Source organism: Anticarsia gemmatalis, chromosome 27, assembly GCF_050436995.1.
Source record: "Anticarsia gemmatalis isolate Benzon Research Colony breed Stoneville strain chromosome 27, ilAntGemm2 primary, whole genome shotgun sequence".
NCBI lineage: Eukaryota > Metazoa > Arthropoda > Insecta > Lepidoptera > Erebidae > Anticarsia > Anticarsia gemmatalis.
In genome coordinates, this window is record NC_134771.1 from 2,778,856 (window position 1) to 2,798,934 (window position 20,079).

General features: G+C 35.9%; 1 protein-coding gene across 1 annotated transcript; it reads left to right on the forward strand.

The window, feature by feature from the left end:
- Positions 1 to 8,026: 8,026 nt before the first annotated feature.
- Positions 8,027 to 19,835, forward strand: LOC142984546 (angiotensin-converting enzyme-related protein-like). Its single transcript, XM_076132249.1, has 10 exons — positions 8,027 to 8,104; positions 10,514 to 10,880; positions 11,731 to 12,119; positions 14,564 to 14,752; positions 15,278 to 15,384; positions 15,864 to 16,009; positions 16,335 to 16,443; positions 17,385 to 18,145; positions 18,621 to 18,776; positions 19,656 to 19,835. The coding sequence occupies exons 2-10, from the start codon at positions 10,555 to 10,557 to the stop codon at positions 19,816 to 19,818; spliced, it is 2,346 nt and encodes a 781-aa protein (XP_075988364.1). The 5' UTR covers positions 8,027 to 8,104; positions 10,514 to 10,554; the 3' UTR covers positions 19,819 to 19,835.
- The last annotated feature ends 244 nt before the right edge of the window (positions 19,836 to 20,079 follow it).

Genomic DNA, 20,079 nt, shown 5'->3' on the forward strand with positions numbered 1-20,079 from the left:
TACGTCAAATGCTTTATGTACAGAAGCTGTAGTTAATACTGTTAGAGTTTAGGTACCTACATATTTTTATTTGTGGTTATATATAAAAGACGTTGGTAGTCGTTACAGCTTTATTTTAAAGCTGAAGTATAGTGGATATTGGCTTAGAATAATTTTTATACTTACAAAAATACGAGTAATACAAAACTCATAGTTTACTTACTTGATCGTTTTACTAGTACAAATCTAAAACTACAATTTGATTTGCCAGTATTCGGGGCTATTAGTTTCTGCATTCCATATTTATTAGTAATATTACATATAAAACAAATCTAAGACAAATAAACAAACGAAAATAGTCTCCTAAAAAATGACGTACTTCGCATATAAAATTTTCCCACAATTCAGGGTAAATCACTAACACACAACTCTATCAACAATCAAGCCATCGTTAGGACCGGTTTATAACGCTATCTGAATTATAAACCTTACACTATGATTATAAGATTGATTTTCGAATGATTTTATCGTATAAAAAGTACATTCACATTATACCACTATAAAGATGAATTCACGTATTTTAATTTCGATTGACGGTCGAGTTTTCAATCGTCTCTACATGTCAACTAAAATAATTATTTCAGTAAATGTGACAGCATAATGTATAATAGAATGCGGGAATTAACGCGAACACGCATTTTACTTTAAAATGCCTAACGTTTCGGCGCAGGTTGCACTCTTCGTAGTGAAACCTGCGCCGAAACGTTATTTATTTTAAGGTAAAATGCGTGTCCGCGTTAATTGCCGTATTCTATTATACATTAAACATGCAACGCGAGAGTTTAAAAGTAATTATCGTAGTACTACTGTCATATACCTGTCTATGACTCAGGCTACCTTGACAAAATGTCAAAAGGTGTCGATTTCGGAAACACAGACGACTGTAGACTGTAGACACTGCTTGATATAAGACTGCTTGACTATGTTTAAGGAAGTTTCAAGTAAATAGGTTTTAACTTGATTCTATTAAGGTGTTCTTACCCCCGGTTTCTGAAATACATTTAGCGGCAGTTTATCTATTCAACAGCGTTAAAACTCATAAAAAAACACTATTGAATAGATAAACTACCGCTAAATGTGCTCAGAAACCGGGGGTTAGCTAGTTGCATTCACCGGTTGGTAAACCACCTGTGGGTTAAGCAACGCTTGCCGCTGTCATTATATAGATGGGTGACCGTTTAGTGGTATTTGAACTCAGCGTCTCCGTGCTTCGGAGGACACGTAAAAATTCGATCCTGGAAGTTGTCAATGAACATAACAGTTTTTAAATAATGTCAAAGGCCTCTCGGTTCGCTAGAACAACTTTGACAATAGGTTGACCACTAACCATACGAGAAAATAAGAACCTTTTAAAAGTTTTACCACGCGTGAGACATTTACAAACATACAAACAACGAACACAAAGTACAACCAGACCTGTAACAAATAACTGTGGAACACCCAAAAGTTTATTCCAAGTAGGAAACGAACCCACGACCTACCGAAGCATTAGTAGTGACGAGGCGACCACCTTAGCCATGGCGCCATGGTTGCTTTCATGGATCGATTTGATTAAAGGAACTTTATCCCATTAGTTCAAAAATCTATATTTAAAAAGATTCAGTGGAATGTTACCAGACTACAAATAACTACCCACTACCCTTTGTTTACGCACGTGAGGGGAATAGGGAGTTTCATTATTGATGCTCGCAATCAATTTATATTAGAACTAATGGGTATATCGGTGATAGTTTAGTAGTTAGACTTTATTGTACCTTTTAATAGAGTAAAATGTACGACCTGGGAATTGAACCCGTTAATTTTTCAATTGAGAGTCGTATACACGCTATTTCTTTTATAAGACAACTCCCGCACTAAGAATTGCTCTTGTGTCGCGGAGTCTTTTACAAACATACAAACAACGGACACAAAGTACAACCAGACCCGAAACAATTATTTGTGGATCGCACAAATAATTGTCCCTTGCTGGAATCGAACCCACGACCTTTCGACGCAATGGTAGCGGCGTGGCGACCTAAACCACTGCGCCACGGAGGCAGTCAAATTGTTCCGAACTTCCGATAGAAGCAATTATTTACTTTTATTTTTATAACATCACGTCTGTTATACCCAAAAGATCAGAAATATATGAAATGTGTGTATTTCATACATTTCTGCCTACACTTTGCCTTGCGTGTATTTCATAGACGTTTTGTCATTAACAATGTTAGTCCCATGTAATAGGGGGCGAGCCTAGCGCCATATACCGGGCACGTTACCAAACTTCGAACTCCGAAAAATCTAATATATCAATTAGAAAAAGATCAATAGCACTTTGAGTGACCAAGGAATTGAACTCAGGACCTCGAGGTAAGCAGTCGGAGTCCATTGTAGCTTGCCAACGGTGAAAGATTTTTTTAATCGGTCTAGTAGTTTCGGAGCCTATTTATTTCAAACAAACAAACAAAAAATAAAACCTTTTCTCTTTATAATATTAGTATAGATATACGAGTACACTAGATAAATATTATAATTCGTTCAACTGAGCGAGATACTTTACATATTTGAGAAATGATTGAATGCTTGCAACAGGATATTATTATGTGTATTGGAATTTAATAATATTGCACTGCGTTATAAGTGTATCTCCGCACCTGGTATAAGATTGTAATACCTACTATATTTACGTAAAAAATCTTGAAAGACAAGTGGTTTAAGTTGCGTCTCCCACACAAGTGATCGAGGGTTCGTACCCGAAGCAACACACCAATGACTTTTCCAAATTATGTGTATTAGAAACTAGCTGACCCGCGCAACTTCGCTTGCGTCACATCAGAGAAAATGGGTCAAAATTTTTCCCGTTTTTGTAACATTTTTCACTGCTGCTCTGCTCCTATTGGTCGTAGCGTGATGATATATAGCCTATAGCCTTCCTCGATACATGGGCTATCTAACACTGAAAGAATTTTTCAAATCGGACCTGTAGTTCCTAAGATTAGCGCGTTCAAACAAACAAACAAACAAACAAACAATCAAACAAACAAACTCTTCAGCTTTATAATATTATAGTATAGATTATATAGTATAGATATGTACTTATCCAAGTATAGGAACAACAGTTTAATGTATTTAAAAAATAAAATCCAAGTCTATCTACATTTAAAACTAGCTGACCCGCGCAACTTCGCTTGCGTCACATAAGAGAGAATGGTGAAAATTTTCCCCGTTTTTATAACATTTTTCACTCGTACTCTGCTCCTATTGGTCGTAGCGTGATGATATATAGCCTATAACCTTCCTCGATAAATGGGCTTTCTAACACTGAAAGAATTTTTCAAATCGGACCAGTAGTTCCTGAGATTAGCGCGTTCAAACAAACAAACAAACAAACAAACTCTTCAGCTTTATAATATTAGTATAGATAATTATCACTTGTTTCAACGGTGAAGGAAAACATCGTGCTGCAACCTTGAATGCCTATGAGTTCTTTAGAACAGGTCTTGAAAGTATGCAAAGTCCCCAACCCGCAATGGTACTGCGTGGTGTACTCAAGGCCTAACCCCTCCCTCATTACGGGAGAAGACCCTTGCCCAGCAGTGGGACGATTATGAATAAAACTAATTTATTACCGCGCACCACGGAGGCCGTCAAAATCTTAAATTTTGGTAATATAAAAGATAATGCCGTCTTTTAAGGGTTACGTGCCCAAACGGTAAAACGGGACCCTATTACTCAACCTCCGCTGTCTGTCTGTCTGTCTCCAGGCTGTATCTTATAAGCCGTGATAGCTAGAAAGCTGAAATTTTCACAAATTATGTATTTCCGTAGCCGCTATAACTAAAAATCAAAAAATATATATATTACGGGGGTCCCCATAGAATTTTCGTATTTTTTTGTACGGAATCCTTCACGCACAAGTCCAACTCGCACTTGGCCGGATTTTTATTTAGAATTCCAAAGCGCAAAGATTAATAAGCCCCTTTTCAAAAGCTTTCCACTCAAATGATTCTCGATTGTAAATAAAAGTAAGACAATAGCTTGTTCGCGGTAAATCTTTGTATTTATGTCTACAATTACGGTGAGAACGATATTACCTTACTGAGAATTAAGATGAAGAGGCTTGAGTAGCCTTTTTTATGTAGATAGATTTATTTGAAATTACGACATTTTTTATGGTTTTAAGATCGATTTCCCGACGAGGCAAAGTTCTTTTTTATTTTTTTTTGTAAAAGCCAAGTGCTGTGGTCTTTTCGGTAGAGTAAAGACACAAAGTACAACCGGACCCTCAACAACTATTTGTGGTTCACACAAAAATATTTATTCCGAGTGGGAATCGAATTCTCCCGACGCAATGGTATTGGCATGGCGACCACCTTAACCACTGCGCCACGGAGACCGTCAAGAATTTTAATATACCTACATAATATTATAAAAAATCAATGCTGTGTTTTTAAAGATAATTCTAAGATCCGTAGATTAATAAGTCCCTTTTCTAAAGCTTTCAACTCAAATGGTTCTCGATGGTAAATAAAAGTGAGACAATAACTTGTTCGTGGTAAATCTTTGTATTTATGTCTACAATTACGGTGAGAACGATATTACCTTACTGAGAATTAAGATGAAGTGGCTTATGTAACCTTATTTATGTAGATAGATAAGTTTATTTGAGATTTTGTGAAGTGTTTACGACTACTGATTATGAGGTCCCGGGTTTGATTCTCGGGTCGAACAAAGTGCTGTGGACTTAGAATAAAATGTGTTATGTGAATGACGAGTGTATTTTTAACGCGTCTGCTTACAACTTCGGGCATAACAGGTGTGATGCATGGATCTTGACTGTACAAATTATTCTTCAAATATAATGTAAAGCATGGTGTTATGAAAAATTATAATAAAGGATAGATCATGATAAAACATTTTATGCGTAAGAGTTCTTTTACACATTTTTGAAGGATTGCTCTTGACTAGCGTGACGGGCCGGAGTTCACGCGTCTCCCTCGTTCGGGAACCGTTACCCAGCAGTAAAAGACTACATTATTATTCATATTATCATTTTCAGGATGTTTATTCGTATCCAGCGGTTCGGCATCACAAGATGTGAATGGAATAATGGAAGTTTGTAATGATCGTATCAAGTGGCGTTCTTTGACCTCCGCCTAACTCTATGGGAAAAATACATGATTTTTTTTTATGCATGTTTATATGGAATTGCGGATTTTTTTAACAAAATAAGCAAACAGAGATACATTTAATTTTTTACTTGGATCATTTTTGTTCGAAATCCAGTAAAGCACCGTTAAATAAATAGAAAAAGCGTATAATATAAAAATAAACAAATGATATTAGTTGTTGAGTGGGCAGCTGTATATCTGTTACAAATTAAGACGAAGCACTGTCTCACGGCTTATCCTTATTGCTATAAACCTGGACCACACTACAAGATACTTATAACAAATATTTATTACTAGCTGACTAGCCCGACTTCGCCCCGGTATAGTACAATTTAATTCCGTTGATTCCATTCCCGTGGGATTTTGATCCCATCGATTCCATACAAACCTTGTCCCGACAGGTACAACTAGTGTTCCCGAGGCCTATAGGCTTTTAGGCTTTTTTTAAGACTAGCCTATGCATGTGGGGCTACAGCGGGATAAAAGCCTAAAAAGTCTTTTAGGCCTTTAGGCTAGGCCTTTTTCATAGCCTTTTTTTGTCCACCCGATGACTATAGGCTTTTAGCCTTTTTATAGGCTAGGCGCATATTAAAAAGGCTTGAAAGGCCTGAAACCTATATAGATTTTTCGTCCTTTAGGCTAGGTCTATTTTATGTATTATTCGAGTATAAAGTATAATAATCGTAAACTTAATGTTACGATTTAAAACCGCCCTTATGTCGGGGGCATAAGCGTTTACTTTGAGTGTCTGAGTATTAACCGTACATTGGGCGAGCGCGTATTTGATCTTACTCAAGCAAAGTTTGAATGTCGCACTGTCGCAAATAATGTATAACAAGTAGATACTTATTATTTCCAATTTCATTTTTCATTTTTGTTTAATTCATACTAAGCCATAACCTGAACAATACCTATAGCCTTATAATAAGCCTACTACTCGAAAAATACTTCAGTCGGAAATAAAGCCTAAAAGGCTATTTAGGCTTTTTTAAACCTATAGGCTTTTTAATATGAGTAGCCTTTTAAACACCTTGTAGGCTTTTTAAAATGAGTGGCCTTTTAAAAGCCTAGTAGTCTATCATGGCCATAAAAAAGAACTAATAGGCTTAATTTTAGGCCTAAAAGCCTATAGGCCTCGGGAACACTAGGTACAACCATTAAAAAAAAGAATTATACAATTTAGTTATAATACGTTGTTGAAAAGTTATGCGCATTACAATTCGGTAATTCACTTTTATTTATATAGATTTACTTGCTAGCCCGGCAAACGTTGCTTTACCAAATGATTTGTTTTTCACATGTTCGGAGTGGACAACACTTATCACTTAGGGGATGAATACGTGTTCAAGCTTACTGAATATGCATATAAAATTGGGTAAAAATCGGTAAAGCCGTTTCGGAGAAGTATGGTAACTAACATTGTGACACGAGAATATTATCTATACTAGTCTATACTAATATTATAAAGCTGAAGAGTTTGTTTGTTTGTTTGAACGCGCTAATCTCGGGATATGTCATCACGCTACGACCAATAGGAGCAGAGAAGCAATAAAAAATGATACAAAAACAGGGGAAAATTTGACCCATTCTCTCTTACGTGACGCAAGCGAAGTCGCTCGGATCGGCTAGTCTGTTAGAAGAAGAAAATGTCTAGGCAACATATTACACGTAATATTTTTGGTACGATATACATATGTGGTAGAGAATAAAAGTAACTTAAAAGTTTGAAAATTCGTACACTTCTGTCTACACCTTTGTGTGTAACAGACGTAATGTTACAAATAAAATTAACACATCCCAGAGATTATTATAAAAATACTCTTTTAATTGTATGTTGTACGTTAATAAATGGGTATAATATGGTTGATATAATTTATAGCGTCGCGTCGCCCACGCCGGAGTGCCGCCTTGTCTGAGGGTGAATGAAAACGGGCCGGGGTTGAACGTTTCATATAACAGGGGGTTCTGTAGCTATACTTGACTTACTAATATTATTAAAAGAGGGATATAATATGCTTCGTTTTTGGAACACCTGCTCCTATTGGTCATAGCGTGATGATATAGCCTATAGCCTTCCTCGATAAATGGACTATCTAACACTGAAAGAATTTTTCAAAATCGGACCAGTAGTTCCTGAGATTAGCGCGTTCAAACAAACAAACAAACTCTTCAGCTTTATAATATTAGTATAGATGTGGGGATGTTTAAATTTAATAAGACCTGTTGAATAGAGATCTATTTATTATGGGTATCTATTTATAAATTTACGTACATTTTGTTTTTAATCTGCAACATATTTTATAGTTACTTTTGATTTCTGAGATTATTTTCATGTGGATGAAGTCGCGTGCAGCAACTAGTTTAACAAATGTGATATTCTGTATTTCAGCCTGTTATGTTTTACCGTTGAAAAGATATTTATATATTTTTTAAAGTTTATCTACAAGTAGTAGCCAGTTAGCTATTTCAAACAAAGTGGTTGACAAAGAATCATTATTAAAAGGCTTTTGGCATCTTAAACAACTTTGATAATTAACCATAAGGTCAATTTTGGTAACTTTGTATCATTTGGGTGACAGTGGGAATATGAACAAGTTTCGATTATTTTTTCATATGAAACCAACACAATTGATAAAGGTTTATATTAGTTTTGCAAACTTTACTATACTTTAAATAAATAAATATATTAACTCTATCATCATAAAAACGTGTTAGTTAAGAAAATAATCGAATGTTTCAGTTAAATAAATCTCAATCTTATCCCGTTTTCATGAATTTCCCACGTATTTCCAACAGTAAAGTACGCGCGTGTCCGTCGTGATTTCAGTCGCGTTTCAGTCACCTCGCCGTACGGTGTCTATTAACAGCCTGTATCGTGTGCCTTGCCTCACTGGACGGTTTAAGAAAGTTATTTGGTAAGTCTATGGTTTAGATTTAAAAAGAGAATGTATTTTTTAATGCTGTAATTTTTTTTCTGTTTTTGTTTGGTGGGATCAAAAAAATGTTTTATTTTTAATTTATTGTTTTTGTATGCGGTTATTGGAAAATTGAATTATACTTTTTTGTATTTAATTTTGATTTTCTTTTTGTTTGGCAGGATCAAAAAAAGTTTTCTATTTGAGTTATTGTTTTTGTGTGCCGTAATTGGAAAGTTGAACTATATGCTTTTGTATTTTATTTTGAGTGCATTTGAAAAATGGTTGGTGAGACTGTGGCATTTCGAGTTCCATTCCTAATTAAGACAGTTTTCTTGTAAATAAGGAAACTATCTTCGTGTAGTTATATTTTCAGGTTTTTGCTTGTAGATTTGTTAAGCACCCCTTACACTAAATGTAGTTTTTTTTTGTTTTTTTAACTCTTGTCACTCAAGTATAATAACTATGCAACTATTATCTCAAGATTATATGATTTCCAAAATGTCGACTCAGAACTCGAACTCCGATCCGCGCCATCAAAAGTCATCTCCACCTTCCATTGCGACATAATATCAATAGAAAATTAATCAAAAACTTTTAATTAATTATTTGTAAATTTAATTAAAAGATCTTTTGATAATTTTCCCTCTTTGTCTATCATTGAATTACGATTTCAAAACGTTTAAGTAAACTATTGTGAGTTCAAAACCTCGTAATTATTCCTTTTATATATAAACTGGCTATTTCCCGTGACTTTACTCGGAAAAGATTTACCGGAGTAAAAAGTATCGTATGTGTTAATCCAGCTTATAAACTGTCTGTACACAAACAAAATCTGTTCGGTAGATTCGCGTAAAATAGTGACAACATAGAAATACATAATAAATATTATGTACTAAATCTTCACAAACTAAAGCTTTATATTGGTAAGGATTAGTAGGAAATAGGACTAACTATTGTCTTTAAGTGATTTTTAAGAGATTAGAAATAAACAGTCTTTTCAGCTTGATAATTATCGATTCTCATATTACAAATAGTATACAAAGTTTGTAAGTCCAAATTTTATCAGAAACCATTCAGTATCTTTGAAACCATTTGCAATAAAATAAAAATATACTAAAACTCAAATTGTATTACAGACTAGCTGACCCGCACAACTTTGCTTGCGTCACATAAGAGAGAATGGGTCAAGATTTTCCCCGTTTTTGTTATTTTTTTTATTGCTACTCTGTTCCTATTGTTCGTATCGTAATGATATATTTATATAGCCTATAGCCTTTCTCGATGAATGGACTATCTTATACTGAAAGAATTTTACAAATCGGACCAGTAGTTCCTGAGATTAGCGCGTTCAAACAAACAAACAAACTCTTCAGCTTTATAATATTAGTATAGATTTATAATATTAATAATAAATAATATAGATTCGGACCCAAAAAAAGCTATCCAACAAAAAACAAAATTCAATAAAAAAACCGCGACATCAAAAAGCCTTTATCTATCTAAATCACGAACGAAATTAATCTAAACACATTAGCTTGGTGAAATCACTCTCACACTCTAATCAGCGACTAAGTACCGCTCTCAAACCGTCACTCATATCTGCGCTATCAGCAAGCACTTGAAACACTCCTGATTTAATAGATAATACGTACCTGCACTGATTAGGCGTTATTTTTTTTTGAGAGTAGAACTTTGTCAGCATAATTTTCTTTTTTGTGACTTAGGACAGAATTTTTGTACAAACTTTCATCCCCTGTTTTTAGAGGCGCCCGTTGCGCTCACCGGTCGGTAAACGATCTGTGGGTTAAGCAACCCTTGGCGCGGTCATTCCGTAGATGGGTGACCGCATAGTGGTATTCGAACAGGGCGTCTCCGTGCTTCGGAGGGCACGTAAAAAGTCGGTCCCGGTTGTTGTCAATTAAGATCGTTAAGCCATGTGAAAAGCCTTCGGGCGGCTTGAACAACTTTACTTTACTTTTGACACTAGGTTGACCACTAACCATACGACAAGAAGAAGATCCCCTATTTTATTTCCTTTGGGGAAGAGTTGATCAAAACCCTTTCTAAGCGGATGCATACGTAATAACATCTATCTGCATGTCAAATCTCAGCCCGATCCGTCCAGTGGTTTGGGCTGTGCGTTGTTAGATCACTATGTCAGTCAGTCACCTTTGAGATATATATAGTTAGATTGAGTTTAGTCAATGAATATAAACGACTGCAGGTGTCGCATAACTTTGTGTATATTAAAATACCCGTAAGCCGCTCCTGCCACTTTTTATTTTAATCTTTTGGTCTTTTTTATTTTACACAACTAGAAGAGCTCGTGGCTAACTAACAACAGTCGTAACTAAATTCATCAAATCTAAATGTTAACTTTATCTAAATAATAAGTCCTTCTTTCAGGTTCAATTCTCATCAAAAACACAATGACAATTTGATAAACAATGGGACTAACACCAACATTATTTCTCTTACTATTCCTCAAAGTATGTCTTAGCCAAAACCTAGAAAACCTATTTCAAAAAATTAACCAAGAAAATGGGAAACTGAACGCCATAGCGGCATCAATAGCGTGGGAGTCCTCAATAAACCCTGGCAACACTGAGTTACCGAGGAAGTCGGCTGCATATCAGAAAAAGCGCATAGCATGGCAACACCAAGTGTGCAATAGGCTGGGAACACTGTATAACGATCAGTTGTTGAATGACACTCAGAAAAGGCAGTCGTATTTGCTGTGTAGAGGACCGAAGTTTACGTTTGAGGAAGCTAGGTAAGTTTAATTTAAGACTGGAATTATTTACTCATATTTAAGTGACAGATTGAGGTATTCACTCCAAAATGAATACAGGGGAACCTGATAAACCATGGAACAGTTTTATTATGGTTTTTGTATAAATGTATGGTGCTAATTTGTGTCCAGCGGTTGGTTAACGTTTTGCGACTTAAGTGGTTGTTGACATCTAAATTCCATAGATTAGTCACCAAGGTGTTTTCGCTGAATGTCTCCGTGCTTTGGATGGCACGTTAGGGTGCGTCCACATCTGGCGAATGTGCCGCGAATGTGCAGCTCGCGAGCCGTTTGCGAGCTGCGCGCGTACAATTTTGTTCGAGCGCCGCTCCTGCGCCGCCCGCGCGCAGTTCACGCGCAACCTAAGCGCCGTACGCGATCAGCGCGCGGGCGGCGCGCTAGCGGCTCGCGTCTTCCTTCCACCCGCGTCTCAATCCCCGCACCCCTAACGCCGTTGTCTCTTTTTTTTCCTTTTTATCAGTAATATAATAGCTAATGATGCAGCAATTATATTAAAAGCACTAGTGTCGTCCGACATCTTCGAAAGTACTGAGCCAGTAAATGGAACTGTAAGCGCGAGGATTGAGTACGCGCAGATCGCGCGCCGCGCGCACGCCTTTATACGAGCCTTGTACGAGTTGCGCTAAAGAGGCGCACCAAACTTTTGCCGTGACTGCACGCGCGCAGCTCGCCGGCAGCTCGCAAACGGCTTGCGAGCTGCACATTCGCGGCACGTTCGCCAGATGTGGACGCACCCTTAGAAATTTCACACAGACACTTCAAAAATTGTAGCTAGGTCATTTAGGTTTCATATTTATTCCTTTATTTTCAGACTAACAAGTAATCTATACGAAGAACTCCAATCAATATATGCAAACGCAGAAGTTTGTATACCAAACGACAACAACACCCCAACAACCAACCTTTCAAACATCGAGACAGCCATCTTGAATTACCTGTCAAACGTCAAACAGTTTTTAAACTTCGAACACAAAGACACCATTTTATTTGCCGCCAAAATAGCTGTCAATAACTACCCACAAGGAAGAAACAGTATTTGTTTGAAAGGAGAGAATGATTTTGAAAAAATAATGGAGTTTTCTAGAAATGAGAATGTATTGAGATGGTTGTGGTTGGCTTGGAGAGAGAGGGTTGGTCCTCCTATGAAAGAACCTTATAAACGATTGGCTCATGTTGAAAATCAAGCCGCTAGGCGTAATGGTAAGATATTTTTAAAACTATATTCTTTGTTCTCTGATTATCCTTATAGAAAGAAGGCGTGATTTTATGTATGTATGTATGTATGTACATATGTATGTATGTATGTATGTACCTATATATGTATGTATGTATGTAAATATGTATTATTCTACCAGGTAGTGGAAACGGAGTGGGGTTTCCTTTATTCAGTGGAGCATATAGGCTATCAAAAATAAAAGTTTTTGAATGTGCTTATATACTTTGTAGTGAAATGAAAAAGCAGGTTGAAAACTTGAGTACAGTGGCTCTTTTGTAGCGAATGAGAGTTGAGACTGATGGGTCTTGGGTTTGATTCGAAGGCAGGTCAAAATAAATCTTCTGATATTCTTTTTCAGTCTATTTAGGTATTGCGATGTATCTTTAAAACGTAAAAAGATTGTTTTCGTATACATAAATTCGTTCCGAAATTCTTTTCATACAAAATTTCACAAAATTCTTTCAGACTATTTAAATGGCTATGTAAATCTGGGGGCACGGAAGTGCCCCCGCAAGTCGAGCAAAAAAAAAGCGGCACGGCCGTAACATCCTTTTCTCGAAGCAATTCGGGCTATTTTGACACCCCTATAATTTCGTTGTGGATAAAACAAGAAGCCTGGATTTTCAGCAACTAATTAGTCATTGTATAAACACGGTATATTTAAAATTTCAGTCAATTTGAACCAGTAGTTTAGGAATGACAACTTGTTAAAATTTTGAATTTTGTCACTCACTGATTCACTGACTCACTGACTCACCGATCATCAAAAGTCTAAGGTACTTCTAGCAGACTTAGAAGCTTAAAATCTAGAATACAAATAGGGTTTAGTGTCTTAATCATGGGAAAAATTTAATATTTTCTAATTTCGGTCCAGTTTTCTAAATACACCAACTGCAACAATAACTTTGTAATCCCATATAAATGTATAAGATTACAAGGTTACATTTGCAGTTAATGAATTATTATTTCTGTAGAAAATAAAATAAATAGGTGTAAATAGGTACCTACTATATGAGACATAACGGGGGAGGGGGTATAAGGTGGATAAGGGTGTTTAGCCCATGAAACTGAACAACATTCCAATAGGAAAATATGTTGAATTATGAAAAAAAAACGTTTTTCCATACAAATTGAACTTATGTTCGCTCTACAAAAAGAAGTGAGATGCCATCAAAAACATTCTGTAAAAACCTCAAGTCTCGCCGTAAAAAGTTGTGAGATCGATATAATACCAAGTCGATTAATCTATTTAGTCTCTACTTAAAGGACCTTCTGTCTTAAGTTATTACGTATGTTATTATCATGCCAATTTAATAAAAAATACCTTAAAAACAATTAGATCGACTTGGTCATCGCAAGAAAACACAAATTCGCCATTAACATTTCAGGAGCATTAACTTCTCGTCGTGCTGTGTAGTGTGATACATACTAATAATTAAATCATGCGATGGCCAGGTCGGTCTAATTGTTTTAAAGGTATTTTTTATTAAATTGGCATGATAATAACATACGTAAAAACTTAAGACAGAAGGTCCTTTAAGTAGAGACTAAATAGATTAATCGACTTGGTATTATATCGATCTCACAACTTTTTACGGCGAGACTTGAGGTTTTTACAGAATGTTTTTGATGGCATAATATTATAAAAGAACTTAATTACATTTTTAGATAGACTTACAATAATATTTTTATGCTATCTTAAATAATTAACGCTAAATTAAAAATAACATAGGTTGGGAAGTATTTTGATGTACGAAAAATGGAAGTCTCTTGGGCTATTTAAAGTAATTTACGTTCCAGGAAAATGTGTAATAATATATTTTGAGAATAAATAGATCGTAATAGGAAGGTTTTTTAAATATTTATTTAATATAGAGTTTGCCTGAGAGTGTTTTAAGACAGTTCTTGAAAGATGTAGAGTCCCCAACCCACGTTTGGTCAACTTGGTGGACTTAAGGCCTAAACACTTCCTTACCATTTGATTAACTGCACGTTTGGCGCAATGATTACCGTGATCACCTCGCCGCGTTAATCGTATCGCCGCGTGTAGTGGGTTTGGAGCCTTCTCGGGACATTTATGTGATGGATACGAGTAATCTGTCCTGTTGTTAATTAATCTGTATAAATATGTATGTATGTAGAAGTATATAGTACGTTTATCAAATAACTATGTGTGAGCTGTCCAATGATATTTTTATTATTTATTCCGGAAATAGATTCTTGTAGGTCAGGTTCAAATTTTGTTTGATACTGAAGAAATAATCAGTGGCTACAATCCCTAGACGGGTGGCCGTATAGTGGTATATCGGCTCAGCAACTCCGTGTCAGTCCCAGTTTTTTTCAAATAAGATAACAATCATTAAGCCATATCAAAGGCCTTTATTCTTAAACAACTTTGTCACTAGCTTGACCTCACCTTGTTCTCCAGGGTACCCAGACATAGGCGCCTCCTGGCGTGATGAGCTAGAACTGCCACGTCTCCGCCGCCAGTGTCGCCATCTGTACCATGGTGTACAACCGCTGTACAAACTACTGCATGGAGTTGTCAGGTATTATCTAAGAAGAGTCTACGGTGATGTAGTCCCGGAGAGGGGAGCTATACCTGCGCATTTGTTAGGTACGTGTATATTCAAGTTTCTGTACCACTCGCTCGATTCTCTACCACTATCGACTACGGACAACCGGCTAGCTATCAAAAATTTTGTATGAAAATCTGATCAGCGGGCGTCGTAGAAACTATTTTGGCAGTACATTTTCAATGACAAACTTTCGATACTCGACAGTACTGACTATAGAGAATCGGGCTACTGTGCATTATTAGGTTTACTATACTATAAATATAGGTCTATCAACTCTTTTGAGTAATCAATTAGTGAAAATGAAAATTATTCATATAATAATATAGGTCTTTCAACTCTGTTCCATAATAAAATAGTCGAAAATATTTGAAATAGAACCAGCTACATCATTTAAAATCAAAATCAAATCATTAATTTATTTAGGTCAAGTACAGACATTTATGATGGTCAAATATAATAGGTGAATTTACCACTAGTTTGGAAATTAGAGCCAAGTGGTTTTGCGACTCTATACCCTTTTAATGAAACAATATAACTATAAAATATGTATGTATATTTTACAGGTAACCTATGGTCACAAAACTGGGAGCCCCTAGCAGATATGATGTTGCCCAAAAACATAGACTTGGATAAAAGTATCAAGGAATCAAATTGGACTGTCATGCACATGGTAAATAATTTTCTTTCCGTTCCATAACTTACAATCTTCTCTTATAACTTACATTTTTCTCTTTTGCCTTTCTTGAAAGAATTTGCTGCTATATTCAGACACATTAAAGGTATTTGTCATAAGCTGTAAATAAGATATGTATTACATAATATTAATTCCAAAATAGACAACTCTAATGCCTTACGACTTGCACATTAACCTATTTAAATATTCATTCTATTCATACAAAACTGAATTAAGTTCTTAAATAAACAATTAAGTAAATGTATAACCCTAGTCTAGATTACTGAAAAGCATTCAGTTATTCAGTACATTACAGTAAATTCTTTATTTATGTTTATATTAACAACCCCATTTTCTTTTATTCCCTTCATCATCAAGCTTTAATAAACGCATCACTTTGAGCATCTTCCATACATACTAAATTAAACTAAGCTCACCGTTATAGCCTATTACAATCATAATATTATGCCCTTCAGGTGAAAAGGGCGGAAGATTTCTACCAATCACTAGGCCTGCCCGCCATGACGGATAAATTTTGGCGCGAATCTAAGTTTACGCGGGAAAATAATGACGCGAGATGTCATGGTACTGCGGCAGACATGTTTCAAAATGGTGACTATAGGTAAGTGTTGTTTGTGTTTAAAACGTTTCACGTTTTGAAAAAACAATCTTGTTTTGATATCAGGTCTTCAGCTATTGTGATACTGTGACAAACAGAGTGTTTCTTCAAATAATGATGTTAGTCAGTATAAATTATTGCCCTAAAAATTCCTAAAAGCTATAAATTTCAATGAGTTGTAGTAAATTACTTATGTAGTGCTACGGTAAAGTCTGTGTTTGCATCTTAAAGGCTCGGGTTCGATACCCGAATCACCGTTTTCTGCTTTTGTACCTAATGATACGAAATGATGTGGAAAAAGTTTTATTTTTATTTTCCTTATTCTTAGATTGCTGTACTGTGCCGAAACTTCTAAAGAAGATTTCTACGTGTTGCACCATGAACTCGGTCACATCCAATACTACATGGCTTATGAACAACAACCATCCTTGTTCAGGGTAAGCACACCTACCTTAAATTTAAATTTTACCCATTACTTTCCCACTGCTGGGCAAGCGTCGTCTCCCGTAATGAGGGTGGAGTCCACCACGCTGGCCAAGTGCGGGTTGGGGACTTTACATACCTTCGAGAACTGTTTTACAGAACTTTTAGGCATGCAAGGTTGCATCACGATGTTTTCCTTAACCGTATTATTTTTAATACACACATAAATTCGAAAAGTCATTGGTGTGTTGCCTCGGGTTCGAACCTGCAACCACTTGCGTGGGAAGTACCAACTTATACCACTCGGCTATCACTGCTCCTGACTCTTACCTTAATATCTTATTATTATTCCCTACACATTAAAGAATCCATCTTTCCCTTTTTGTTTTATTTTTAGTCTGCAGTGTCTTATTACTAATAGGCCTTCCTTTTTATCCTTTTTATCCTTCAAAACATCCGAATTACGTGCCATCTCTCGTATCATCTGTATATTATTTATTCTTCAGCCTTTCTTCTACTTGCGGCACTTACTTTATATACGGCATTTCTAAGCGTAGTTTTATGATAATTTTATTCTTGCGCATCTTAAACTGCATGCATACGCCTAATATAATAAAAAAAACCGACCAAGTGCGAGTTGGACTCGCGCCCAAAGGGTCCCGAACCATAAAAATGCGATTTTTATATGGGTGCCCCCATAATATATATTTTTTAAATTTTTAGTATTTGTGTTATAACGACAATGTAAATACATAATTTATGAAAATTTCAGCTTCCTAGTTATCACAGTTTATGAGATACAGCCTGGAGACAGACAGACAAACAACGTAGTTAGTAAAAGGGTCCCGTTTTAATCTTTGGGTATGGAACCCTAAAAACTGACAACGGTTAAAAATCTATATTACCTCATGTACTTAAGTCAATAATAACTATTTCTCTAACCTTTCCATTCCAGCAAGCAAACTCAGCTCTCCACGAAACAATCGGCGATACAATAATGTACGGAGTTTTAACCCCACAACATTTGAACCGATTAGGTCTTATAAACGACTCTTTACTATACACCCCTAGTGAAAATAACCCTGACGAAGACCAATCGAACACCCTTGAAAACCTCCCTGAAGATTTAAATGAAAATTCTGAAGAGAAATCCGGAGATAAGTCTGTAGATATATCCGATGATATGTTTAAACCAAACGATAGTATTGAAAAGGAATTAAATACAAAAGATACTGTCTTAATTGAAAATCCATTCTTCGAAAATTACTCCCAAATTCGGGGTAAAAATAAATTTCAAACAAAGGGAAAAAATCGTGATTTTAAACCAAAATATGGTGTGACATATCCTGAAATAAATAACTACAATAACAATGAAATAACTAACAATATTTTCGATAAAGAAAATCCAAAAAACGTGAAACAAAATATGCATATTGTTGACGAAATTGTTCCCGAACTTTTCGACTCGAAAAAACTTAACACAGACATGATTTTACTTTTCAAACAAGCTTTAAATAAAATACCGCAAATTCCTTTCGCTTTGGCCATTGATGAGTATCGGTGGAGGTACTTTGAGGGTAGTTTGATAAAACAAAACGGAGGGTATTGGGATTTAGTTGAGGAGTTGCAAGGAGTGGCGCCATCTAGTGAGCGAGGGGAGGAGTACTTTGATGTTGGGGCGAAGTTTCATGTACCGGATAATACGCCTTATATCAGGTAAGACTGAAATATTTTAGGGTATGTGATTGCTTCCCTGTCTGTTTTGGCTAAATTATTGGATAGATTTGGATATAATTTGCTTGAGGGATAGGTTGTAATACTAAGAAAAAAAAGCCGAAGTAAATAGGTGCAAACAATAATTAGTCGCCACAGAAAATAACTAGTCTGGTTTATCTATCATTATTTCTGAATTGCAATGAGTTGACAGTTCGATTATAATGTTGGTAAAAGGTCGCTAGAGACTTCGAACAAATTAAAATCTTCACGTAATTTTTCCGGTCTTTTTGCGACAAAATATATTATAAATACAAAACACATTTAGCTTACTAATTCCATCAATGGAAAATTATATGGATTAATACTCCCCACAATTTGTAGATTTATTCACATACTCTAAACAATATTTTGAAACTGCTACTTCGAAATACCTATTGCTTTAAAAATAGCTCCTCATTTTAATATCTTATTCCAGGTATTTTTTAAGCAGTTTCCTTCAGCACCAGTTATTCGAGAAGCTGTGTAAAGCAGCTGTATTCGGTCGAAGGAACGCAGACGGTCCTGTACCTGATAGCATCAGCTTAAGCCGGTGTGATATCTACGGGTCGAAGGCTGCTGGGAAGGTTCTCAAGTAAGTTGATTTTATTATCTTTACGTCATTTTTCTGCCATAAAGCCCTTTAGGTAGGTATTTTCAAGTAGCTACTCTTTTACCCTTTGAACGCCTCGGTCAGCTATACTCGACAAATCAGAACGTGCTCACCACACTATATTTATGTCGACATTTGCCGACGAAAGTGTCGTGATTTTTTTCGTGAAATTTAATAATATCAGTATTGACGCAAAATTTGACTCCTCCTCCGGGTCTCCTCCCGTAAAGAGTGAAAGGTTAGGCCTTGAGGCCACCACGCTGGTCTAGTGCGGGTTGGGGACTTTTCGAAGTAATATGTTTTTTCAAAATAATTCTTGTCTGAAACTTCATTAAACCAGTTCCTGCAAGGATGCAAAGACCGCAACCTGCAAAAGACAGCTTAGTAGACTCAAGGCTTTTAATTACGGGATGACACGCGTATAAAGCTGTTTTCCTACTGGGAAAGAGTCTCATTATTCCAAAATAAAAAAGATTTAAGGACTCTACCATGCTAGCCAAATACGGGTACCTTAGAGACTTCGCATTCCTGTGACCGGTTAAGACAATAGGCTCATCCCTTTAGCATAGCACTTTTAGCATTGATAATGGCGGAACATGAGATATATAAGTATTAGGTCGGGGAAAAAGTCTTTTCGTATTAAAGTATGTATGAAATTGTAAAAAAATATTTTTTCTACACAACAAAGCTCGATATTTGGGTACCTCACGAGCTCACTGAAAGAAACCTAATGAACCGTGTACTCATTTGTAATTCTTGAAGCAAAAGACATTTTATTACAAGTTCATACATACTATAATGCTAAAAGACTTTTTCCCCGACCTAATATGTTTTCCTTCTAAATTGCTCTTCTTTCCCCAGGGACCTAATGTCTCGAGGCCATTCGCAACACTGGAGCGAGCTCCTTCAAATGACAACTGACATTGAAGACTTCTCATCATCAGCTCTCAACCGCTACTACCGGCCTCTATACAAAGTGTTAAAGAAGTTTGTAACACAACATCGTATTCCTATTGGATGGTAGAGTTGTTTAATATTTTATTAAATCGTAATAAAGCATTTAAAAAGAGTGGTGATTATTTTTTATTGAAAAATGCTAGATTTTAAGGTGATATGATATCAACGATTTTGTTGTCCCGCTTTTCGCAGTACTTTAATTCAACCAAATACAAATATTTTGTGAAATTCTGAACGCTGCCATTCGTTCCGAAATATTCCAAGATGGCCGAACATACTGAAAAGTGAAATACGAGAAATGCCATAATTTTCTTTTGTATATCTCTGA